The 24,369-nt window shown below is 45.9% G+C and overlaps 1 protein-coding gene across 1 annotated transcript in view; it reads right to left on the bottom strand.

Moving 5' to 3' along the window:
* Window positions 1–24,369, bottom strand: part of LOC135385080 (venom metalloproteinase BumaMPs1-like) — a 177,992-nt gene that overhangs the window by 86,990 nt on the left and 66,633 nt on the right. Inside the window, exons 4-7 of the mRNA XM_064614258.1 lie at window positions 10,722–10,842; window positions 9,366–9,407; window positions 9,169–9,296; window positions 4,817–4,888 (exon numbers count right to left, since the gene is read on the bottom strand). Of these exons, the coding sequence (XP_064470328.1) occupies window positions 4,817–4,888; window positions 9,169–9,296; window positions 9,366–9,407; window positions 10,722–10,842 (363 nt within the window). The remainder of the gene's footprint in view (window positions 1–4,816; window positions 4,889–9,168; window positions 9,297–9,365; window positions 9,408–10,721; window positions 10,843–24,369) is intronic.

The raw sequence follows: 24,369 nt of genomic DNA, 5'->3' as shown, positions 1-24,369 counted from the left end.
ACATAACCCGTTATCCGAAAAGCAACGCAAAACGCATAATGGAGCACTAAAACCGAAACCCTGTCATGCTGCACTGTTTTGTTTTTAGATAAGCCTTCTAGAGCGCCGTCGTGCATGTTGAAAGCATCTACGTGTAACGTTTATCAAAGCCGGAGGAGTGCTGTAGATAGAAATATGACTTACCTGGCGATCAACCGTCTCAAACTGTCGAGATTCTTGGAAAGTTTGGGTGGCACGGCAGCGTAGACATTTGCTGCTCACATTGATATCAACGGGGCCACCGACGCCGCAAACACGACCGACTGATGGAGACTCATCATTGACTAGATTCGAAACTGTGAGTCATGCAATTCCTCATACGGCGCCTTGCAGTTAGAGAAATCCGTTGCCGCGCCTCGGTCATATATGACTGATTATCGGGAAGTAATCAGATCAGCATTGGGGCGCGATCCTATATTCTTGGTCACATGACTGTCAGTCGCGAAATGATCAGGGCACCATCGCAGGGACAATCTTATGTTCGCTTGCACTCTACGTCCTGCTTTCACACGCTACTGCGAACAAGTCGAGCAGTGTCACCCGTCCACTAGCCGGCGCCCCTGTAGAGGGAGTGGTCTTCCTCTACATGAGCACTGACCGACGATGATGGAATGTCCCAGAGGGCAGAGGTGCGTAGCCTCACGTTTGGGTGGTGCCGGTAGAACTGACCAGGCAGCGCAGTAATGCGTGGCAGCAGGCAGGGGCACATTGCCTTCAGCATCGATGGCCACCACAGTACTCCCCTTGAGGGATTTTAGCCGTTTTAAGGTATGTAGTCGAAGTGTAAAGCATTGACGTTCTTTGTACTCTTTTACCAATGCAGGCAGAATGAGCGCTGATAGAAATAGAGAAAGATGAAGTGCAGTGGTAGAGTGGAACTGTTACCAACCGCGCTGTGTGCAACAGTAGGTAATATACAGGGTGTCTTTTTTTAGGCGATACAGATTTTTCATTAAAAAATATAAGGGTTATAGACATGCCGTTTTCACTTCTATCATCTCTGGGCCGGCGGACGTTCTTGGCCATATGTTACTAAACCGTCAAATCACTAATTACCTAAAAATCGTGAATTAACTTTTCAATTATAAAAGCTACGAAGTTGTCCCAATGAGAACATCTGTTCCTTTCGGTGACCTGATATCGTAGCCGTTTTCAGAAGAAAAATCCGTTCAGTAGATCGTCTGTAAAAAATTCGTCAAGGAACACCCTTTTTCTCTTTATTTTCTCCATTGCGCATCTTCCGGGACGCGTCTTTCTTTCACCCCCAACGTGAGATGGTGAAGGAGCCTCATGCGTCGAAGATGCCGCTACAGTGCCGCCTCATGCGTCAAAGATGAGCCTTAACTGCCGGAAATAAAACAAAAGCACATGTATCGGGCGACGCTGTCGTAACTGCCCTTATCTTGAGCTGCATTTTGGCGACAGTGTGCTCTTTCCCCCTGTCACATTGGGGGTGAAGGAAAGACGGGTCTCCGAAGATGCGCATTGAACAAAATAAAGGAAGAAATGGTGTTCCTTCACGTTTTTTTTTTTTTTTTTGCGGACGATCTACCGAACGGATTTTTGTTCTGAAAACGACTGCTATATCAGGTCATCGAAAGCAACATATGTTCTCATTGGGACAACTTCGTATCTCTTATAATTAAAAAGTTAATTAAAAGTTAACGATTTTTAGGTAATTAGTCATTTGACGGTGGAGCGACATTTGGCCAAGAACGTCCGCCGGCCCAGAGATGGTAGAAGTATAGAAGTGAAGCAATGTGTCTATAGCCCTTATAGTTTTTTAATGAAAAATCTGTTGGCATGCTGTTGTAGTAGCGCCTTTTCAAATGGTATTTCGCGCAGGTTGAACTCGTACGGCTTCAAGCAGTATTAACTTGGACCCGCCCCAGACTTGCGGAGCGGCAAGAGAACCACCCTTCAGAGAAACAAAGGAAAAGAGTGTTTCGACTGTCCCACCTGTGCTGCGGGGGCGTCCGCCTTGCCACGGGCCGTTGACTCACATTACTGTAGACGCACTCACTCAGCTGTGGTTATAATCGCAACGTTTGTTTGGGTTTGCGGCGATTATGTAAAGTGTATTCCGGCCGATAACACGGATGCGATGCCGTCATCCTAATGATACACGCGAGGATGGATGCGTTCACATTCACGTGTGTAACTGAGATAACGACATCGCATCCGTGCGATGTCGGCCAGCATACACCTTTACATTTTCGCCGCAATCCCTAACAATGTTGCGATGATAACCACTTCTGAAGGTAATGCCGAGTCAACAGCTCGTAGCAGGGCGGATACCCGCGGGACAAGTGGCCTAAGCAGCACAATGTACTGAAAGTTCAGTGCAATAGGGGTGGACGGTATGTGTCTTATCAATGTTCTTTAGTTTCACGAGTCTGTTCAAGGCCTTCCACCTACCCGTCCACCCCTATTGCACTCGACTTTCAGTACATTGTGCTGCTTGGGGGGACACTCAAAACACTATTTCCATTTACTTCTCCTATAACCGCCGCTAGGGTGTCTCTCTTTCCGCATAGCAGGTCGGAGGCGCGTTCAAGTTCACTCTGCTTCAAACTGTACGAGTTCAACCAGCACGAAATATAAAATACGCAGCTATAAGACGCTGCATGCCAGTAGGCACAAAAAATATATTACTTGCCGTTCCACACAGTGCGGTTGGTAACAGTAGCACTCTACCACTGCACTTAATCTTTCTATATTTCCATCAGCGCTCATTCTGCCTACAGAGGTAAAAGCGTACAAAGAACGGGAACGCCTTACACTTCCTCTACGTACCTTAAAACGGCTAAAACCCTCAAGACGAAGCACCTCTGAGACAATGTCGGTGACCCAGAAAACAAGTAAATAATGCAATACCCCCCCCCCCCCCCAACGTACTCACTACACTAATATACTGTCCAGTTGTATAGATTTGTGCTGACGCAGCTGGGTGGGTATGTCGGCTTCCCCAAACTGCATTTGTAAAAGTGTCTCAAAAGATAACTGAAAATGTGCCGGAAAGGTCCTTTATATCATAAAAACTAACAGCAGCACATTGTATAAGATGCTCCTGATTCCAAGTCGCATTCAATTTGCATTGCATCCATTTATCTATTGTAGACTTCTAAAAAACTGTCGGGCATATGTAAATAACAAAGGCAGCAGTCACTCATCATTGCTGCTGCTTGCCATGGCGCACTCTGTTCTAGTTCCAATATTACAGGTGTGCGTCGCCACGCCGAGTAGCCGTCGCGACCACATTGTTGCGGATCGCCGCAGCCGAGAATCACAGTGTCGAGAATCACGGTCGGCGCATGAGTCAAAAACCGTCAAAAGCCACGTCTGTTGCATCCATGTCTGTGTATTCTTGTCCGCGATGGTATGTGTTAGTACCGTGTCGTATGGACTTTCCCAGGAATCCTCCGAATAGAAAGGTGCCTCGTGCGTGAACAAAGCGTGCAAGCCTCTCACCTATTTTCCTGGAGACGGACGTAGCGGGGTGTGCGGGGGCCCAAGAACTGATATTATTATGACATCTGAGAAAAATCGTGACGACCTATGAAGAAAGCGCGCGCAGTCTTCGCAACTGACCTTCAAGATCTAGGCACGACCCGCCCTGCCCCGCACTCGGTACGCCCATGGCCCATGGTACGGATACACGGGTTCGAACGTTTTGGAAAGCCGGACGACGGCGAGTCTGCTGTGATACGGTCAAGTTTTTGAAGAGCCTGTGAGAAATTTTCAAGTTAGCTATGTGTGGCAATATTTTTGAACTTTGAAAAGGTGTGTCGACGGAAAACGGAGGCGTGTTAGGAGCTCTCGTAGTGAATGCACACGTCTGTGCAGGGACGCTGGTACTTCAAAGCCGTCTGGAAGGTATGTTCGTTTACTTAACAACTTTAAAAGTAACGTTGTTGCTGCGTATGCTGGATCATAATTCTTGCTGAGAGGGAATACTGGTGTTAACCTTCGTTTTCTGTGTCATTCATCACGCCGTTGCGTGATCGCTGCCAGTGTACGTAGTTCAAACATGCAGAGTCACCTGTGTGACACAAACGAGATCAACGGTGAACCTGGTGATCCTAAAATGAAGATTTGTCGTTCTCTGTGACGCCACCGTGTCTAACTTAGACGTGTTCTCCGACGGAACTTCGACAGCAGACCGGCGGCGGCGTCATGTGAATTGTTACCCCTGGCGGCGGCAAAGTCAGCGGTGCGAACAAACACAAGCCAAAAACAGCACAAAACCGCAACCTACCGTGGTCGGCAACACCAAAAAGAAATTCGACTTCACAAGAGGGCTGCGCGTTTTCGCGTCCGAAAACAGATGTAAGGAGGCCCTCAGGGCGCTGGTTTAGAAACGGCAGTGGCGTCGGCGTTCCGAAAATTACCGGCGACAGCGGCATAGCGAGGCGGTGCACACGTCGTCTAAATACGTACCGAGCCGTTGACGCCGCCGCGCAGGACAAATTGTCGCTTCAATGCAGCACTTAGACGGGACGAAGGGCGGTTAAAACAAGGAGACAAACGTATCTGCAAACGTTTAGCAATAACGTATAACGTAAACGTATTGCAGATACGTTTGTCTCCTTGTTTTAACCGCCCTTCGTCCCGTCTGAGTGCTGCATTGAAGCGACATGAACTATCACCAACTCCCCCTCTTCCTCCCTTTGAACGACGAATGGACCTGCGCGCTGCCGCTGGCATAAAAGGGCCTCGGATCACACCTCTGTCTAATAGATGTCGTGTGGCATGATGAAGTGCTTTCAATTGTTACCTGCAGTTTCGTTATCCATCTGACGTTGAAACGAACCGCCGGGTCATACAGGTCCTTCAATCTCAGGTTTACCTGAAACAAGATAGAGAAATGTGCTGTTCGAACTCACAATAAGGTTCGAAGCGTACTGGAGACTAGGCACGGCATTGATTAGATGGAGACTAGGCACGGCAACTGTTGCGCGTGCATGGAACGTCGGCGTACGTGGACGAGTGGTGGGCAATTCAGTGTAAATGGCTTATGTAGGCCCATCCTTTTAATATGACTCGTCTTTCGCTGCATTTCATCCCCTGCTTCGGAACTTACACGTTATTTCCCTCGGAATACTGAAGGCTCTGCAATATGTTGCACGGGCATTACCAGTTCCCGGGCGAATAAAATATGAATACTCTCGGCGGTGCGTCCGAGAGCAAAGACAAAATACTAAATACTGCATCCTAAAAGACAACCTACTGTCCTTAGTCTTGACTCGAAAATGCTTCAGATGTGTGATACACGCGCTCGAGAAAGAACGGTCGAATTATGAGAAAACTTCTGAAGAGCAAGAAGCCTTCCCGTCTTTCGACACAACACTATCTTCACGTGTGGCGTAAAAGTTCGTGAAAACAACATTGATGAAAACAACTAAGTTTAACAGTCGAGGAGCTAATTAAAATCTGTAATGTATCCTGCAATGTGATCCAAAAGCAGCAAATGCTGAAAGAGCCACTAGAAGCAAAATCTCGTGGCTTCAGAGCTCTTCCGTATTTACGGATTTTTATGCACTAGAAACTCCCGTAATATGCGTGCAACTATGCACAGGAAATATACAGTAAAAATTGTCAATATATGTTGTATTGATGAAAGATGAAAGTCGCTGAAAAGGTTAGCCAGCTGTAGGAGTCGAACCCACATCTTCTGAATTGCCGGTCCAGGGCTCTACCAATTGAGCTAAGCTAACACGCCTTCTCAGGGACTTCCAAGGTGCGTCATCTGAAGGGACAAACCAGCCACTCTCTCTCACTCATCCTCCTTTCACTCTCACATTTCGCTCACTCATACACACATTCATACGACCTTCTATGTTGTTCCAGCCTCAGAACATCAGTTCTCTCATATGTAGTATTCTTCATTGTTCTTGGTACGAGATCAATGCACTGGATGCTCTTTTTTCATATGGGTCACAGGATAAAATAAAGCTGTTTCCGTTCTGCAGCACCCATCAGTGAATACTTGTGCCACAGATATAAATCATCGAGTTGAAGACTTTGCGCTCATAATTAACAAAATAGCGTAAACGCGGCTAGCTGGTGGTCGAAGTTTTCGTGCAAGGCGACCAAATGCTGCCACGAAACCAGCAAAACCATCCGTGAAATGAGAAGAACTAAGCTTTCGCACCTGAAGATATGCCAAAGGATTCACTATTCATGCACTACATATAAAAAAATGCCACATAGGGCAAACCATGAATTTATATGCATCTTAGAACCACTCCGATTGGGCCAAAACTAAGACCAAAAGTGTTTCATCGCCAAGGTGCGAAACCATATCGAGAAAAAAGAAACCGAGAAACATGCATTTCTATGAAAATCCGGGATCTACAATCCACGGGTAATCTCGTAATGTATTTGCACCAGCCGTTACCGTAATCAATATACTTTTTTCGGCATCTATAGGTGCGGATCGAGATACTTTTCTAAACCCGGTATTTATGGTAACGCGTCTCCGTATCGCTATATTTATACGTATACTTTTATAGTGCCTCCACAATTTATCCATCGATTTCTTACTTGTATTCATTGTCACTAGTCCGCGCATTGACAAGAACATCTTTTCGAACGTTCACCGTGTCCTCAAAGAAATGAGCACAGCGGTTCCCTCCAGTACTTAAGCGGAACGTCCGTTCAGTGTCCGTGCAGACACGCTTCCACGAAAGCGCTGTAGGATGATCGACAGATCTTGAGCGCCAGCTATTGTTAACCGTCAACGAGGGCTTTACGATTCAACTATAAATATGTTGCTTTCTGTTGCAAAAATGTACTGTCCCGATTCGCTGTTATGTAAAGGGAGTGTCTACGTAAGCAATATATTGCTGTTGCAGATTGCATGTAACTTAAGTATTGCATGTAACTTAAGTATCGCGCGTTACTTTCTTCAGTCACGATAGTGGTACTCCGTTACTTAAAAAAAAGTATCGATATCGGTATCTCACTGCTTTTTACTCAAGTAACCAGGGGCACGACCTTGAACTCTCACATAGTAAGCGTAATCGTTATACAGTATTTAAACTTGGAAGTTTCATGTGGCGACACGTGAAAGCCGTTTTCGTTGGCCGCGATTTCAGGTTAGCGCATGAGAGATCTTTGCTATATCGCCGGCACCGGCGCGTTATGGGATAACGGCAAGTTGAAGATCGGGCTCCAGTACCATATTTCGGAAATTGGTAACACAGTATTTCACGAACTATTGTTTAGCTATGTGACGCAGAAGTATCAGAAAATGTATTTACTGTTTTGAGGAGTATTACATCATAGGAAGCGCAGTCTCTCAGGCGTCTGGCGACACTGCTCCTCGAAGGTCGATCTGTCAAGCGGTACATGGTGTTTGCTGTTGCTAGGATGCATACACCACAGCTTTCGGTGACATCACCTACTCTTAGACAATCCAAAAGTATGACGTTGTGCGGGTTCATAATGAAATTTATGGAGAAGTGTAATGTTCGCCGACTCCATTCATATTATGTGTTCTGTGTCTGTGAGCGACGCTCGTCTTTAATACAGAATGAAAAACATAATTTTTAGTTCGCAGTGGCGTTTTCAGGTAATTCGACCCGTAATCACCTCCACTATCATCGTTATCATCATCCACCATCCGCGCACCATCCACTAGCAAAGTGCATTGTTTTAGCCGAATCCAAAAGGCGGCAATCCTAATGTACTGATAGTGACCTATTTACATTGTATCTGCGCGGCATGCTCCCAGTCCATTGCAGGACGAATGACATACGTGACAAGAGATGAAAGCAGTCCAGTCCTATCTCGATCCTATAAGAAACTGCGAGACGTAATTTAGATGAAGGACAAGAGCATGTTGAGGAAAGGCAACGGTGAAAGGAAGGGTGCCTCATTGGAAGCCTACCCAAAGCAGACCTTTAGTGTATGTGAAAACAAGGCCCATGAATTGTTTGGAATTCATCTAGAGTTTTCCTTTTAACGCAAAGGGTAAAAACCGCAATGGAAAGTAGCGTTTAAAAATCAGATTGTATGCGTGTCGAACACCTAAAAAATGGTTACTCTTTCAACGCATACCTCTAGCGTTACCTCGATTCCATGTTGTAGTGAAAGCGTTGCGTCACGAAATCAATCAGTTAATCGTACTTGAACACCAATGCGTTCGCACCATTGGGACGTAGTTATTTTATTATCACGGCCACCAATTGGTGATATTACGGTGACCGCATGACTTTGAAAAACTTGACTTTGGCGATGAAAGATGAAAATCACTGAAAAGGTTAGCCAGCTGTAGGACTCGAAGCCGCATCTTGATTACCTTTGGCGTCTGGGTTTGCGTCATGAATGGAGCTCTGTCGGAATTTACATTTGCGGCAATGATGTGTTCTGGCTAACTTACTTTCTACCCATAAAGGTGCGAGATCCTGCGAACTAGTAAGGAAATGTTAAAGTGACTATCGTATCCATGAACATCAGTATGAGTGTATGAGACCAATACCGTAATTAACCAATTAACCGAGAAGTGACATCCACAAGCAGATCACCCTGCACAGCCTCTCCGCCACATGCGAACGCCCACCCGCCGGTCACCAAAAGCCCCCCCCCCCCCCCGGCTGTTCACTGATTGGACGTGTCCACGCCAGAGGGCGCTCCTGATTGGCCTTAGCTGAGTGACGTTTCTCTCATTCCAAGAGAGGAAATTCCGGAGTACTCTCAGTCTTCTGCTCTAGCTATGCATTAACTTAAATTGCGCAGAAACTACTCGACTTTTTCTCGTGGGATTTTTGGCGTTGTTGTATAGGTGATGAGCGGGGAGTAAAGCGGCAGTTTTCGTCTGAGATCGAGCTTCCAATCTCGACGTCTGTAACCGGACGCACGAGCAACTGAACCGTACAGGTCAGTAGTTCCTTTGAAAAAAAAAAGATCAGTTAGGTGGTAGCTTCTACTTTCTATGCTTGCAGTTAAAAATGTGCATAGTTAATCTGCTTCCCAAGTAGCTCGCTCCCATCACTGGTTCGTGGGATGGATAGGTGCAATGACTTACTTCTGTATCAAAACCGGAAGCTTATTATTGACGTGGCTGAAGTACGAGGTTCACATACAGTTATTTGTCGAAGCGGATAGTAAATCACTGTTTCTTACGCCTGCAAAGAAGATAGCAATGTAGCGAACGAGCTGCTCTAGCGTCACATTCCCCGAGTGGTGGTAGTCGGACACAACGTGAATGCTCGGGTAGATTGCAGATGGAAACTGAAACTGGCTGTCCTCACCTGCACAAACGATCAAATAAGGCAAAGCTCAGCAAACGAAGCAAGTATGACGATATAAAGGAAACTTACGAGCTATTATTGGCGGTCTTCCCGATTCTGGAAGTTTGGCTGCTGCAAAAATCAATCAAAGTACTTCATTGTTGCACAATATTAGGCAGGTATGTTCGGTAGTTAACTACTTGTAGTTAAACTACTGCATGGTAGCTTATCATATAGTTAGAAACTAATTGCAAAAATTGTAGCTACAACTACTAGTTCAATTTATTTTTTGTGGTTAACTACAGTAGTTAGGTTACAGCGGGCTACAACTATTTCGGATATTTTCATTTAGTCTTCCGTGTACTTCACGGGCTTCTTTCTTTGTGCTTGCGATAACTCTAAGAATTTTTTTTTTTTTCATATTGCGCATCACACGCACGCAGACACTCTCAAGCAAAGCGTGCAGAAGTATTGCAATAAAGAGTGCACGCATTCCACAGAGAGCACATGCATCATTTTCTGTTTCAAATGCACACAATCAGAAAGTACGTCTTTTGTGTCAACCAGGATACATAACGATCGACACACACAGCACATTTAAAAAGCTTACGCCCCCTCCATCGTCAGACTGGAGGCCATGTCTGTATCGTAGCTTGACATATCATCACACCAGTATTCTATGGAGGGGTGCGTGCTGTACTATGATTGTTCCGAATGTGCGAGCTCTGTGTCTCCTAGCTGCCCATGCACCCAGGCGCTATTTCTACGCCTCAGCGATCATAGATATAACGACGCACACAAAATATCAGAACAGTTATGAATGCAGTTAAACAACTACATCCCAGTAGTTGCAAAGTAGTTTTAACTATTGTAATTACACAACTAGTTAATCTACAATTTGACGCAGTAGTTAGCAGTTATATAGTTAAAGTACTAAAAAGTATTTACAACACATCTCTGATAATAGGCCATCTCTAACTGAGGTCATACGTTTTTATATGTTTGTTTTCCGATATGTTATAGATGCGTTTAGCTCCGGAGGCATTGTTTACCTCATGAGTGGACTCGCATCGAGGGCTCAACACGTGAGGCCTGAAAAACGTTCGTAAAAAAAAAAAAAAAAGACGAACGTAGATTCATTAGCGTATCAGATAACGTATCATTCACCATCTTCGCCCCCTCAAGCAATGTGATAGAGTGCCGCCTCGTTTGGATCGCCGACGTCGCGGTACAGGAACCCAAATGGAATTTTCGGGGCACTTCATTCAGGCATGTCAGATCACTGTGGCACCCTGAGTGCTCATTTCGTATCATATAAAAACCACTGTGCCTTGCGGTATGTGTGTTCATTATATTTCCGTTTTGAGTTATTAAGGTAGGACAGTACAAAGAGAATATACAAAGTAGCGGCGTTGAAACACCGCAAACGACAGGCATTACCCGTACCTACGTCGTAGTCGCCCCCTCCTTCTTCAGTACAATATATTTCGTGGGCGAGTTGTCCATCAGCAGATCGGGCACTCGTAATCGAGGGTTGAATCCGATGAGTTTTGTTTATTATTCCTTCCTGTAACGTTTAGAAAAAAAATATGAGAAACGTGCAGAAAGATGCAAAAGTATTCATCGAGTTGGACGATTTGCAGCAAATGGAAAATTGGGCAGCAAATTTGAAGAAATAGAAACACAAGATATTGCTCGCATTCCGACCACCGTTGCACGATGAAACTTTGCACTACAAGAAAGGGATCAAGTTGAAATGAGACGTAGATGTAATGGTTATTTCGAATTTGTCGCCTTCAGAATACATGGTTTGGTTATCCAGCAAGGAGCTTATGTAGAGTTGAAAAACGTTGAGGAATACTCTCTAAAGGCTCATTCACACATCCGTTTAAAAAGGCGTCTCAGCGATCGCGGTGCCGCAGAGAGGGACATCTCACACATAGCCAAGCCGCCAACCTGGAAGTGTGCTTCGTTGTTGTTGTTGTTGCTACGTCAAGATCGTACCGACACGTCTTCCAGTTCGCTTCCTCCAAATTTACATCGTGAAGGACGTTATCTATTTAGCTATTATTGTGAAGCATTTCTGCTGGAATCATCAATCGTTGGAACGACACGCGTGACAAAATATAGCACAGATGCAGAGAAAGAGCCGCAGAAGAAGCGGGACACATGTTTACCTACCGACGACCAACACACGGCCACACGCAAGTCGAATTTATTTTCGTCGAATCCGTAGTTTGAGCAAATTCCCAGCTTATCGTTGCACAACCAACCCAGCACAACCAACTATTGGTGACAACTATCGAAGACGGTAGCGCCAACCCCCCCCCCCACACACACACAGACACACACGCACACACACACACGCACGCACAGACACACACACGCACACACGCACGCAAGACAATGAAACACCAATGTTCCGAGAAGAACCTGGACCTACCCGGTGAGGGAGCTAAACCAGGTTTTTAAAGAGATAACAGGGCGAGCGATCGCGTAGCTCCGCTACGGCGTAGAGCCACGTTGCACCAAAGTACCATCATCATGTGATCCCCAGACTGTGTTTGCCGTTCGCTGAAATTGTGTAACCACCAGTCCAAAAATGCAAAACAATGAAACGTTTTGACAAAGCATGGAAGGACTTTCAATAAAAAAAAGCAATAGCACATGAAAAGTTTGTTTTTTAAGTGTATCATGAACCAGCGCCCTATGAAGCACCACATTGAATCGCGTTTGGCACAGGCCTCTGTCAATATTCTTATAGTTTGGCTACTGTAATTATGAGAAGTGATGATGTCGCAGAGATCATGTGTCTAAAACGGAGTGTATACTGCGCCAGCTGGAGTGTTCCTGAGAAAGCCCGAGAAGACAAAGGCATCAAATCGGAAACATCTACTAGGCCAAGAACACGCGTAGTCCTCAGGATGTCCTCGTCCTTCTGTGGCTGTCTTGAGGACGTCCTCAATGCATCACGCATGTACAGTCAGGGAAGAGTCATCTGATGACATCCTGCACTCGTTTTTTGGGTCAACTCAGACGATAAGAAAAAATTAAGCTTCGAAATTTAACGTAAAAGTAAACGCTTTAGGTGAGCAAGCTCGGTGATGATTTTCTTTTTTGTGTTGTTCATCGCGTGTCCTACCCACACTTTTGCTCCAGCAATAAATAGCTGCAGCTGAGTTCTTATTAACTATATTTTATTACGGACTAGCTCGTACTTCATAGACCATTTCGTAGTAAGATTCCTCGTGAGACCTCGTTGCACATTCGTTCTTACCGCAATTCCTTCGCTCTGAGAATGGTAGGAGACGTTGCTAAGGTAGCAGTGGTAGCAGTAAGTCCGCATGTACACCCGTGCTGCCGTGATGATTCCAAATTGCTGCCATTCGGACATAGAGTTAAAGAACTGTAAAGTGAAATTTGACCCCCCTGTTTCTGTGTGCGACCTGCCATGCCTGTGTGATACCGCACACGCAGCCTAAGCACACAAAGCGCGTTAATTACTACATAGCATTAATTAGAAAACTTCAATCGAATGGTAGGTTACACCCCGCAACAGCTAAAAAAGTCATGATGGGAGTACCCCGTCACGTGATACCTAAGTAATACACGAAGAAGCTATGACCGACTACTAATAACCAATAAACACTACTTCTAGAATAACAAGAATAACTGGGACAATTTTTCAAAATATCGAAGAAATAGTATCTCAAAATACTGTCAGCGCGGTCAGCGCTCTCTGTTTGCTCTCCTCCCAACCACATCGCACGGCGTGTATTGCTTCTGGCGAGGTTTGTGTATGCAAAAAAGTTGATTTCCTGGCGAAATTGAACAGAACTTCACCTGGCACCGATGCCAGCTATGTACTGTGGTGTTCGGAGATACAACAAGTGTGTTCTTTCGACTCTTTCGACAAGGGGGGGGGATATGTTTAATAGAGTGAAAAAAGGAAAACGGAAATGTCAGCCAGGCTATTGCCAGCTCGCTATTCCGAGAAAGAAAAGAAAAGAAGGAAGGAAAAGAAAAAGGGACTGAGAATAAACAAAAGAAATAAGGGATTCCAACGGATAATGCGGGGAAACGAAAGTGGTTGCAAGCGCTTGGTTAATACATTCGTGATCCACGCCGTATTTTCTCAACCCATTTCTCTGACGACTCGTACGAAATGGTAGCAGCGGACGGTCGAAAACTTCTCAAACGGACCGCAGTTCCGACACCAGTGTTTCTGCTTGTGATGTCTGACGATGCGAACACCAGTGCACATGAGGTATGTACCGATACACAGGAATAATACATATATAGGTATAGTTCATTTCAAATTCAGATTGATCTTTGTGATGCCTATGCGCTGCGTAATCTATCAAACAGAACATCCCCCTTCCATTGGGGAGCCCTATGCTCTCGCAGGAGGATATAAGCATCAGATAAATTTTGCGCTATAGATACTGAACGTATTATTCATTTATATCAACGACACAGGCTTCCATCGTGCTGACAAGAAAGTGAAAATCGGATGATTGTGTGATTGAAAAAAGTGTGCAAACGGATGATTTACCGTCGACACCTCTCAACCTTTATCCAGTGATGATTTCAACACATATTGTCCATACACACTCATGCTCAAAGGTGGGTCAAGCTCTTGTTTTGTTTAACGTTTTAACTTCTGCATTCCTTGCAGGCGCATGATATGACAATAGCTTCACCACTGGTGGAACCAGCTGTTGAGTCAACAGCTTTGAATGGTACATAGCCTGCTGATACTAAAAGCTTTTCTGCTTTGCAGTGTTGTGCCCTCTGTACATCAAATTCAGAACTGTTAGAACTGTTTGAGAAATGCAGCACTTACAGTGCATTGCACACTTCTCACCGACTGAAACATTCAAATAATTTATTTTACTAAAACACAAGCTTTCGAATAGAGTCTGTCCTTCTTTCATCAGGTACGATACAGACACGCACGCACACACACACACACTTGGTACAGATATTTATACTGATGTACTTTAGAGAAAGGGGACAAAGAAGGTGGTGAGAAGAAAATACAAATTCTTGAAAAAAACGAAGAAGTGCTCGCGCCAATCGGACGTGTGTCTATCGAGCTACGGAATTTTCTGCAACGATTCTTACGAAAGGCAAGCTTTGCACCTCAATCCATCACACCGAGTCACACCTCGGGCCCCTTCGCTCGGGCTTCGGGCTCGGGTCGCTACAGCAACAATGGACGGCCAACGCTCCCAGCATACAACCTCAATAGAGCCACCTGACAGAAGTGCTGCTCACCCTAGGCACTCTGAACCCCCCACAAAACGGCCTCGTGATGAATATGATGAGTTCGAGAGGCAGAATCCTAATCACGAGGACCCAAACCTGGATTCTGAAGATACAGTAGTGAACTTTGAAATCGACGACGACCCAACACCGTTCCAGGTGGTTTCATACAAGAAGAACCGTCTCACGGGCATTCCTGTTGTCTTTAAACCAAAAGACCCAGCCCAGTCGTTCTGGGATGTAGACCACAATACAATTGCAACAGACATCATTGAAAGGAACTCAGGAGAAAATCATTTCTCACAGAATTAACAAAGATGGAAGCTTAGTTATTAATGTCGCATCTGAAGCCTCAGCCACAAGCTTGCTCCAAATTGACAAAGTCGCCACTGTCGCAGTCGAAGCGTTTGTGCCATCATCATATCTTCAGACTATGGGGAGAATATGTAAAGTCCCCATGCAGTACTCTGAAGAGCGACTAAAAGCTTATCTGAGCTCTTACGGTATCATAACCGTGAAGCGAGAAGTCGTATTCATCCGAGCTGACGACGGCACATCCAGCCCTCTGGAAAAAGACAGCGTGATCCTTACGTTCCAACCAGGACAACCCCTTCCAGCGGAAGTAAGGCTGGGTTTCACCAGTTATGCGGTAAATGAATACGTCACACCCCCAACCCAATGTTTCCGCTGCCAACGTTTTGGACACATTGCTCGGCACTGCAGGAATGAAGAACGGTGCAAGATCTGTTCAGGGTCGCATGATTATAAGGTATGCTCTGCGAGGCGAGAACCGAAGTGCGCAAATTGCGGTCTCGCACATACAGCAACCTACGGCACATGCCGAATAGCTAAAGCGGCTGCCGCCGCGCAGGTGCAAAGAGTGACTCTCGGTCGCTCTAACACTAGCAAATTGGCTCCACCGAACCCAGAATTCGTGAGGGCCGTCGAGCAAGAGGTTCTCCAGCTCACTACCTCGAAACCACCAAAGCAAAACTTAACGAAGAAGCAAGTATCAGCAAAGCCGAAGGGATCTAACACATGCCAATGTAGCGGCCTCTAAATATCACGTAAGCTTGAAACATCTCGAGGAGGCCTTCCCTGAGCCCTCCGACAGGAAGACCACTTCAGCGTACAATACCAGGTCGAAAGAGTCCTTACATCGGGCTCCTAGACAAACCGCAAAAGATAACTGTAGCAGATCGTCATCAGAAGTACTAGATATTATCGTGCCCTTGCTGTTTGCTGTCTTACGCGCAATTCTACGAGACCACCCGACCTCCGGGGATCTTCCAGAGGTACAAGCTATACTAGCAATGGAGGCAGTCCTACACCAGGATCACCTGCGTCGACGGCTGAATGAACCTCCACATGACTAAAGCAATCAAGTCTGCTACTATTTTTCAATGGAATTGTAACAGTTTACAGCAGAAAATGGGAGATTTTCGTAATTTCATTTTCCGTCATCGTTTCCCAATATTGGCCTTGAGTGAACCTAGAGTCGATGACGCCTTCAAACTGTCAGGCTATGGGGTGCACTTCTCCCGTCGACCCAATAGCCAGAGTAGAGCCATGTTGTGCGTGCGAAAGGACATACCGTGTGCCCTCATACGGGTGTCGACAAATGAAAATTTCGAATACGTCACGTGCCGCGTTCGACTCAAGAGCACCTACATTACTGTGACCAGTGCGTATGTAGCGTCGAACGTAAGGGTTACCGAGGAACAGATCAGAGGCCTACTTGCTGGCGTTCCTGCACAGGTCATTGTTTGCGGGGATATGAACGCCCACAGTGTACTGTGGGGCAGCCAGCACACTGACGCTCGTGGGCGAATATTTGAAAGTGTAGTGACTGACCTTGACCTCACTGTTCTCAACGACGGGTCATCAACGTTTTTTCGCGGCCTGCGTTGCCACAGCTCTATAGATGTCACCCTATGCTCCACTGAAATTGCTCATCGTATTGAGTGGGGCACGCATACTGACTCATTGGGGAGTGACCATATGCCAGTGCTCATTGAGCACCGTCCTTCAGGGTCACTGAAAAAACGGCGACGCGTGAATGTAATGGACTGGTCGCGTTATAAATTCCAATCAGCTCGTGACACCGCCCGCGCAGCTACAGATACAGCTGAAGATTTTGCAGCTGCGGTGAAAAAAACCGCGGAATCTGCATTGAAAGCTATCACGGTGCCCAATACCTACACACGCCTCGATGCAGAATACGAAAGGCTTCGTGCGATTCGACGCAGAGCGGAAAGGAGATTCCGACGATCCGGAAACCCAGACGACTATCGGGAATCATGCCGGCTACAGCGTATAATACGGCGTCACCTACAAAGATTATCTCGGCAACAGTGGCGGTCTTTCTGTTACACACTTTCGCCATTCACACCCATGACGCGTGTATGGCAGGTAGTCCGGTCGCTTGGGGCAGCAAACTGGCAATCTTACCCTTTCCGGGCTCTGGCTATTCATCACGATACTGATGAGAGGTCTACCGCAAATGAATTTTGCAAACTGTTTACTAGGCCATCTTTATCATCCACGACAACTGCATATCATGTATCAGTGGGAAATGCCAAACGGAGTACTGTGCTGACCGATAACGCGCGATGTGCGGCCTTGGATGCTGATTTCAGCCTAGCAGAACTTGACGCCGCTTCAAGTTCAAGATGTAAATCGTCGCAAGGTCCCGACGGCGTTACCGACAAGCATATCCGTATCGTAGCCTACACATCAACGCTCAGAAGACTTTATTATGTCTAATCAATAAGAGCTGGAATGAGGGCAAACTTCCTGCGATATGGAAAATATCCAGAGTAGTGCCCTTGCTGAAACCGGGGAAATCTCCCAGGGATATGGCATCCTTCAGGCGAATTAGCTTGTCGAGCTGCGTGTGTAAGATAATGGAAAAGATGGTGCTAAGTCGAGTGGAATGGGTCATCGAGACACAAAAGCTGCTTCCAGAATGCATGTCTGGCTTCCGAAAGGGCAGGTGCACTATGGACAGCGTACTACACCTGGTGACCTTCGTAGAACATGAACGCGCGCAAGGTCGCACGACAGCGGCGGCATTTTTAGACATCAAAAGGGCGTACGACACGGTCAGTTACAGCCACGTCCTATATGATCTGTATAGCCTAGGAATACAAGGTCGGTCTCTACGGCGGATCGCATACTACCTTGCAGGAAGGTCAGTGTATGTGCAAACTGAAGACAGGAATAGTGACAGTCATGGCCTATCAAGCGGGGTGCCACAGGGCGGCGTGTTGAGTCCCCTGCTGTTCAACGTGGTCATGGCGAACCTACCGCAACGGTTGCCGAAGAACGTGCACATTAGTATGTACGCCGACGACATCTGTATATGGTGCTCTGGTGTGCAGATGCCCGCATTGCGGCAGCGTCTTCAAAATGCCTTAGATTGTACGGTCTCCTTCTTAACGGAGAGGGGCATGGACATATCAGTCGAGAAAACTGTATTTCTTCCATTCAGTCGAAAGAACATGAAGACTTTTCAATTGAAGCTTGACGACCAGCCAGTAAGGAGAGTGTCTCATCACCGGTTTTTGGGAGTAATAATAGACTCGCAGCTCTCGTGGGCTGCGCACATTAAACACCTCAGGGAAAGAACTGACGCACGCATCAACATCCTACGGCGCATCAGCGGCTCCCGCTGGGGAATGTCGACAGCGTCTCTTCTCGCCGTACATAAGGCACTTATTCGGCAGATGATGGCCTACCATTTTCCCGTACTTGCATGGAATAAGCGACACATCAGAGAGGACACTCCAAAGCGTACTATCGAAAAGCTTAAAAGTCTGCCTCGGTGTACCTTGTGCAACGTCAAATGTCCTAACTACAGTAGAAGCCAGAGAACTTCCATTAGATGTACTAAGGACGCAGGAAACAGTGCGGCAGTACGTTCGTCTATGCACGCGGCATCACAAACACCCCCTTGCAAGGAAGGTGGCACGTCGAAATTCGCAATTCATCAACGTGATAGCTCCACATCACAGTGCTTTACCAAAAGCACAGTTGACATTAACGGCGGTCGATCCTCCGTGGACACTGCAACTTCCTCGTATCGCGCTGACTGTTCCTGGCGTATATCACCAAAAAGCTTCACTACCATCCCCAGTGTTGAAACAGTACTGTCTGTCTCTGATGGAGAGCCATCGTGCTAGGACCGCAATTTTCACAGACGGGTCGACGTCAACGTCTGGGTCTTCATCAGCGTTTGTTGTACCACAGCATAGTATCGAAGGAATGGCAAGGCTTTCCCACAGAACATCGTCGACAGCTGCGGAATTGGTAGCCATGCAGCTTGCAATGCAGTATGTGGCCGCACGCCAGGAGCCTGCGCAATGGGTCATATATTGCGACTCAAAGGCCGGCCTCCAAGCCATAACATCATTCTTGGGACGTGGCTGTATGGCGCCAATAGTACGGGACATTCTCATCGCATACAAGAAAGCAGTAGACACTGGCCACGACATACTGCTTCAGTGGATTCCTGGACATGTTGGCATACGCGGTAATGAAGCTGCAGATGAGATGGCGGACATAGCGCACCTATCGTCAACGGAACACACGGTGATATATTCCACGTCAGATGTGAAGCGCATGTTAAAATTGCTGACAGAAGACATTTGCAGAAGGCAATGGTTACAAGTCGACAGGCGGTCATCCTTGCTTCATCAGATTGACCCGGATCTGAAATTCCGTGTTCCGTCCAGCATACCGCGACCTATACAAACACTCTTGCATCGGTTTCGCCTTAACGTTCCGTACGGCCAACAGTTTCTCCGTAAAGTCGGCAGGGCTAGTTCAGCAAACTGTCCAGTGTGTGCATCTGTGGAAAACACGGAACACATCGTTATGCACTGCACAAGATATGCATCCCAAAGGGCTACATTGAAGTTTGCTCTAGACCGCTTGGACAATAGAACCTTCGATATAGTCAAGGTGCTGGGTGTATGGGAACCCGGGAAGAGAGATGCGGCATTGTCAGCGCTTGTCAAATTCATAGTGAGCAGTGAGATGGAATCTGTATTTTAGGACCGCATGCTAGGCATGCGTCGTCGAGTTCCCCGTTCCAGTTTTGTTTCTTGCACTTCAGCTCACTTGTAGGGGTTGTAGCTACGCATATGCACGTACAGTTCGGTGATTTGGAGGGGTGATGTCCTTCTATTTTTAGCTTTTCACCTTGGGAAACCGTTCTTCTTTTCTTTTGTTTCTCCTTTCACTCATTTCATTTCCTTTGTGGGAGTAGCAGAATTCGTCAGTGACGAATTCAATATCTTCCCTTTTTTTCTATAATCAAACTCAAACTCAACAAATTCTTGTTAGAAAGGATTGAGGGTGAAAAAAAAATACAAAAGAAGGCACACGAGCTCTGCGTACGTGAATTTTCTGTTACAATAATTCTATCTGCAACAATGACGTAAAAGGTAAAAAGAACTAGCTTGTAGTTACTTATAGTAAACAATCTCAATATGCAATTGCCATGCTTGGAAATGATTATGGGACATGTAGTCCACAAGATCTTGTAACAGAGGGTTAAAAAAAGCTTGAGGCTGCGGTGAAGTCCCGTGCAGGTGCTGAGCTAAACCCGTGGGCGCAACATACTTGTAACCACCTTTACAGGTGTAGTTCCAATTCTGAGAGAACTCCAGAGCTTCTGCTTACGATGTGAAGAAGTATGAGCTTACGTATACAAGTGAGTTGTCATTCAGGAAACAGTGTATACTAACTTCGAGATAATTGTCTGGGTTTGACCCAGCACGCTATCAACATCCGTGACAGCCATTACGGAGAATGTTTCGATATAAAGAGCACAGGGAAGACACTTAGTCATGACCATATTATCTTTCCTTGGCAGAGGATGTAGATCATCTCCTGGTGAAACACCGACAACTGGCAACGACGTAAGCTACAGTGAAATACTCGCGGTCTGCAAAAGCCCTGAGCCCGCACCAATAACTGCCATTGGAGTAGTATGAGGGAAAACATGGAAAATTTATAATAGGAAATTGCGAAAGGGTTACGAAGATGGATGTGTACAGTAAACCTCTAAAATTTTTCTTCACATGTATGTGGAGTCAATGATAGAGAAGCCTCTGTTGAAGACATTGGCATATCCCCACGTGAGGCCTTCTTATACTGATGAAGTCATGAACTCGTGATGTTAGATAGGCAAGGTGATAGCCTATGTTCTCTTAGAGCTTATGGACTGGAACAAGTTGGTAGCAAACACCTGTGCATTGAAATGAATAAAAAAGAGCATGAATGCATTGGGTTACTAGTTGGTAGGACAACAACAACTTTATTTTGGCTTTGGAGAGTGGGGAGGTTCATCGCCACAGGCGATACTCTACCCCATTGCTGGTGGGAATTAGGGGAATAAAATAACGACCCCCGTCACAATAACGATCGAAGTCCGATGGTGTCAGGAAATGTCTGGAGAGCTCTGAGGGCAGAGTGGTAGGAGATAAAGCACTTGCAAATGAATATGGATACAGTATGGGGATGTTCTCATTCCTTGTTTGTTTGTTTACTGCTATCACTTGTATGTTCATTCATAAAAACAGTGATCAATAAAGCAATATTTACCAGCTTTGGTGTCTGTAGAATGTATTTTGCTGTGTATTGGTTGTCTGGTTACTCCAGAAGGGTATATAGCAGACCTCTATTGTGCATGAAAGGGATACTCTCGTGATCAAGCAGTGTTTACGACCAAATCAGCCAGTGTACCTCTGTCAGGGCTGGGCATGTAGTACAGTACTTTGTATTATAATAGTATTACTGTAATCTATTTTGTAGTAGTATTATGTAATACAGGTTTCATGAAAGTATCTGTATTACGTATTATAATATGCGAAAACGTGTATTACGAGTATTATAATACCCTAATAACACTTCTTGGAATTTGACTTGTTCGTTCACCCCGTATGCGCTTCAGCAGGGGGATAGGGGGGTCAGGCGTGTCAGCACACCACACGTTTCAGGTCATCCGCTCTTTGAACACCTACTCCTCTGGAGATTAGTCACTAGTACTCTCCCAGGTCATAAAATTTCCGGGACATAAATAAGGAACAATCAGAAGTGTTTCTAGCTCTGTGTCCAAGGTTAATGTACGCACCAGGGCCGGCTTCTACTTCTGGTACGTGGGGAATTTTCGCCCCCTCCCACGCAGGGAGGGGGGGTCAGCTCGGGAGGGTGGCATGTTCAATATGCCACAAAACGTTCTTTGCTTCAACCATACAGGAGACACTCGAAGCAGGGGCGGATCCAGACCCTAGGTTGGAGGGGGGGGGCAGCTTCTTTACCGGGGCTCGTAGTGGGGGAGGAGACAGAGTGAGATGCCGCCCCCCAGGATCCACCACTGACTCAAAGCTTGAATTTTTGAGAAAATGTTGTTAAATAATCAGTAATGCATCTATTGTTTCATACAACAGGCACTGTAAATTCCGAAATAAATGTTGTGTATGCCCTGGGCTTTTGAAAAATTTACGTACTGTATTCCTTTATTACCATAATGTATTATAATACAATATTAGTATTATGTATTACAATACACATTTTGAAAAACTATTTGTATTAGTATTATAATACGAAAAAATGGCATTACTGCCCACCCCTGACCTCTGTCAAGATGGCAGGCGCTCAATGCTGCCCACAAGCACCTGAAAGAGAAGTGAGAGTGAGAGAGAGTCACGGCACCTACTGCATCACACGTCAAAAAGGAAAAACTTTGTATGCTTCAGAAGAAAAGTGTTCCATTATGGCATGTACAGCACATGCTTCGAGGATTTTTCTGCAGTGCTTTCCTAATGGTCCCCAGAGCCACCTGGTAAGCTGTTTGTAGGCAACGTGCCGAAAGTTCCTGCATGTACCATGGGCAGCGTAAAATTATGATATGTACGTAAGTTTAATGATAACAAACTGAAGGCATACGCGAATGAACACACTTGTTCACATCGCTGTTCCTGATAAGGGCGTAGTCGTCGTTTTCTCTCACGTAGCAGTAGGACACATGGAGCACCTCAGTGTCCAGCCACAGTATTCCAAAGTACATATTTCTTGAATCGCAACCGGTGAGCTGCTTCAGTTACGTCACATTTCGCGGGAACAAAGGCATTCGTCTGCCGTCGGCATCGGCAGACATTTGCCGAGAGGATATTGAATCGAAGGAGCAATACCATATTTCCGCTGTGAGGCTCTCAACAGTTTCATTACACATGAAGGCAGTTTCCCACGCGACCACGGCGATGACGGCGATGACGGCAATTCATCCCCCGTCGACGATTCTGCTGATGATATCGTGTCATGCTGTGCCTCCGGCGTGCCCTCGTAAGAATAAAAGTTTTGCCGGAGTGACTACTGGACTATCCCAAGGTCCGAGGCATTCAAGTTTGGAAAAATCGACTTCACACGACGTGGACCCCAAAACATTTTGGCCATTACAGTTTCGCCACAGACCGGGACGTGGATGAGAAATGCGAGACCCGCCATAGCCGACAGGAGCCAACCTATAGTGTTGTTGCTGAGGGAGTACTCAGCTTTGCGCTCCAATGCAATCTTTGAAATTCGATTACTCAAAGAAAAGAGGGATTCGAAAAGAAATATTTCGTAACTGAGATGTGCTCTTCCCAGCCCCTTTAAGGAAATGCCTAAAAAAGCAAGACATTTCGTGAAATACCTAGACAATGCCGTTACAATTTTTAGGAACAATTAAACGTATAATTGGCTTATCCAGGACACAGCTTGATCTTAACCGGACGTTAGAAGAGTCTGAAATGACGAGCGCCAGAAGTGCGCTTTTTATGTCGATAAAAACAAGCACTTGTAAATTATGGATATCGCGTACCAAAACTATTGCAACGTATGCTCAGATGGATAGCTGAATTTTGTTTAGATCAAAGTGACACAGCATTCGATGAGTTGGAGAACCACTCGACCCAGACATTCGAATATTCCAAAATTAGTATCTCTTGCTCGTCGTTCACGAGTTACAACACTGAAAGGAAATGAAAGAAACAGCTCCCGTGGCATAGTGCTTAGGATAATCGCTTTTCACGCTGAAAGTGGGAGCTGACACGGGATCGAATCCTGTGACCGGCTGTGCTGGCTGAGGTTTTCCCTGGCTTTTCTGGAAGCTGTCCAGACGAATGTCGGCACAGTTCCCCCTGAAGTCGGCCCAGGACACATACTAACCCACTTTCCCCCTCTCGTTCTTGCTGTCCTCTCCGCATGTGTCCACATCTGTACGCCGCTCATTGCCACAGGCCGTTCGCGCAAGGTGCTAACACGGAATGTAAAAAAAAGAACTAGAAAAACAATAAAGGTCCAAGGAACATCATCGTCTAACAGTCGTTGTCGAAACAAGCACGGTCCACGCTAGAGGGCCTCATTCCGCAACACCTTCTCATATGATGAAACTACATGATGCACAAAAGCGACCATAATATCTTCACTCGCTTCTTTTTTTTTTATTTGGATTTCTTTTTAGTACCACACAATTTTCATACATGACATTGTGATAGGACCGCGAGGTGAAACCTGTTATGCGGTCCTATTTTATATACAGGGTATACGGAGACTGACACAAACCTCATCATCGTCAAAAACTTGCACACTACCAAAAAAAAGAAAAAAAAGAAAAAAAAAAGCAGAGTCATCATCATGTTCCCCCAACAAAGAAATCATCGTCCTCGTAAAGATAAATTACACAATACCACGTAGAAGAGAAGAAAAAGTCATAATTCATGAAAGCATGCGTTTAAACATTCCGAGGCTACCTGGCCCCCTAATTTCTACTGACAGC

The sequence above is a fragment of the Ornithodoros turicata genome, chromosome 1 (genome assembly GCF_037126465.1).
Source record: "Ornithodoros turicata isolate Travis chromosome 1, ASM3712646v1, whole genome shotgun sequence".
NCBI lineage: Eukaryota > Metazoa > Arthropoda > Arachnida > Ixodida > Argasidae > Ornithodoros > Ornithodoros turicata.
The sequence above is the reverse complement of the archived record's forward strand: the minus strand, read 5'-3'. Positions and strand labels throughout refer to the sequence as shown.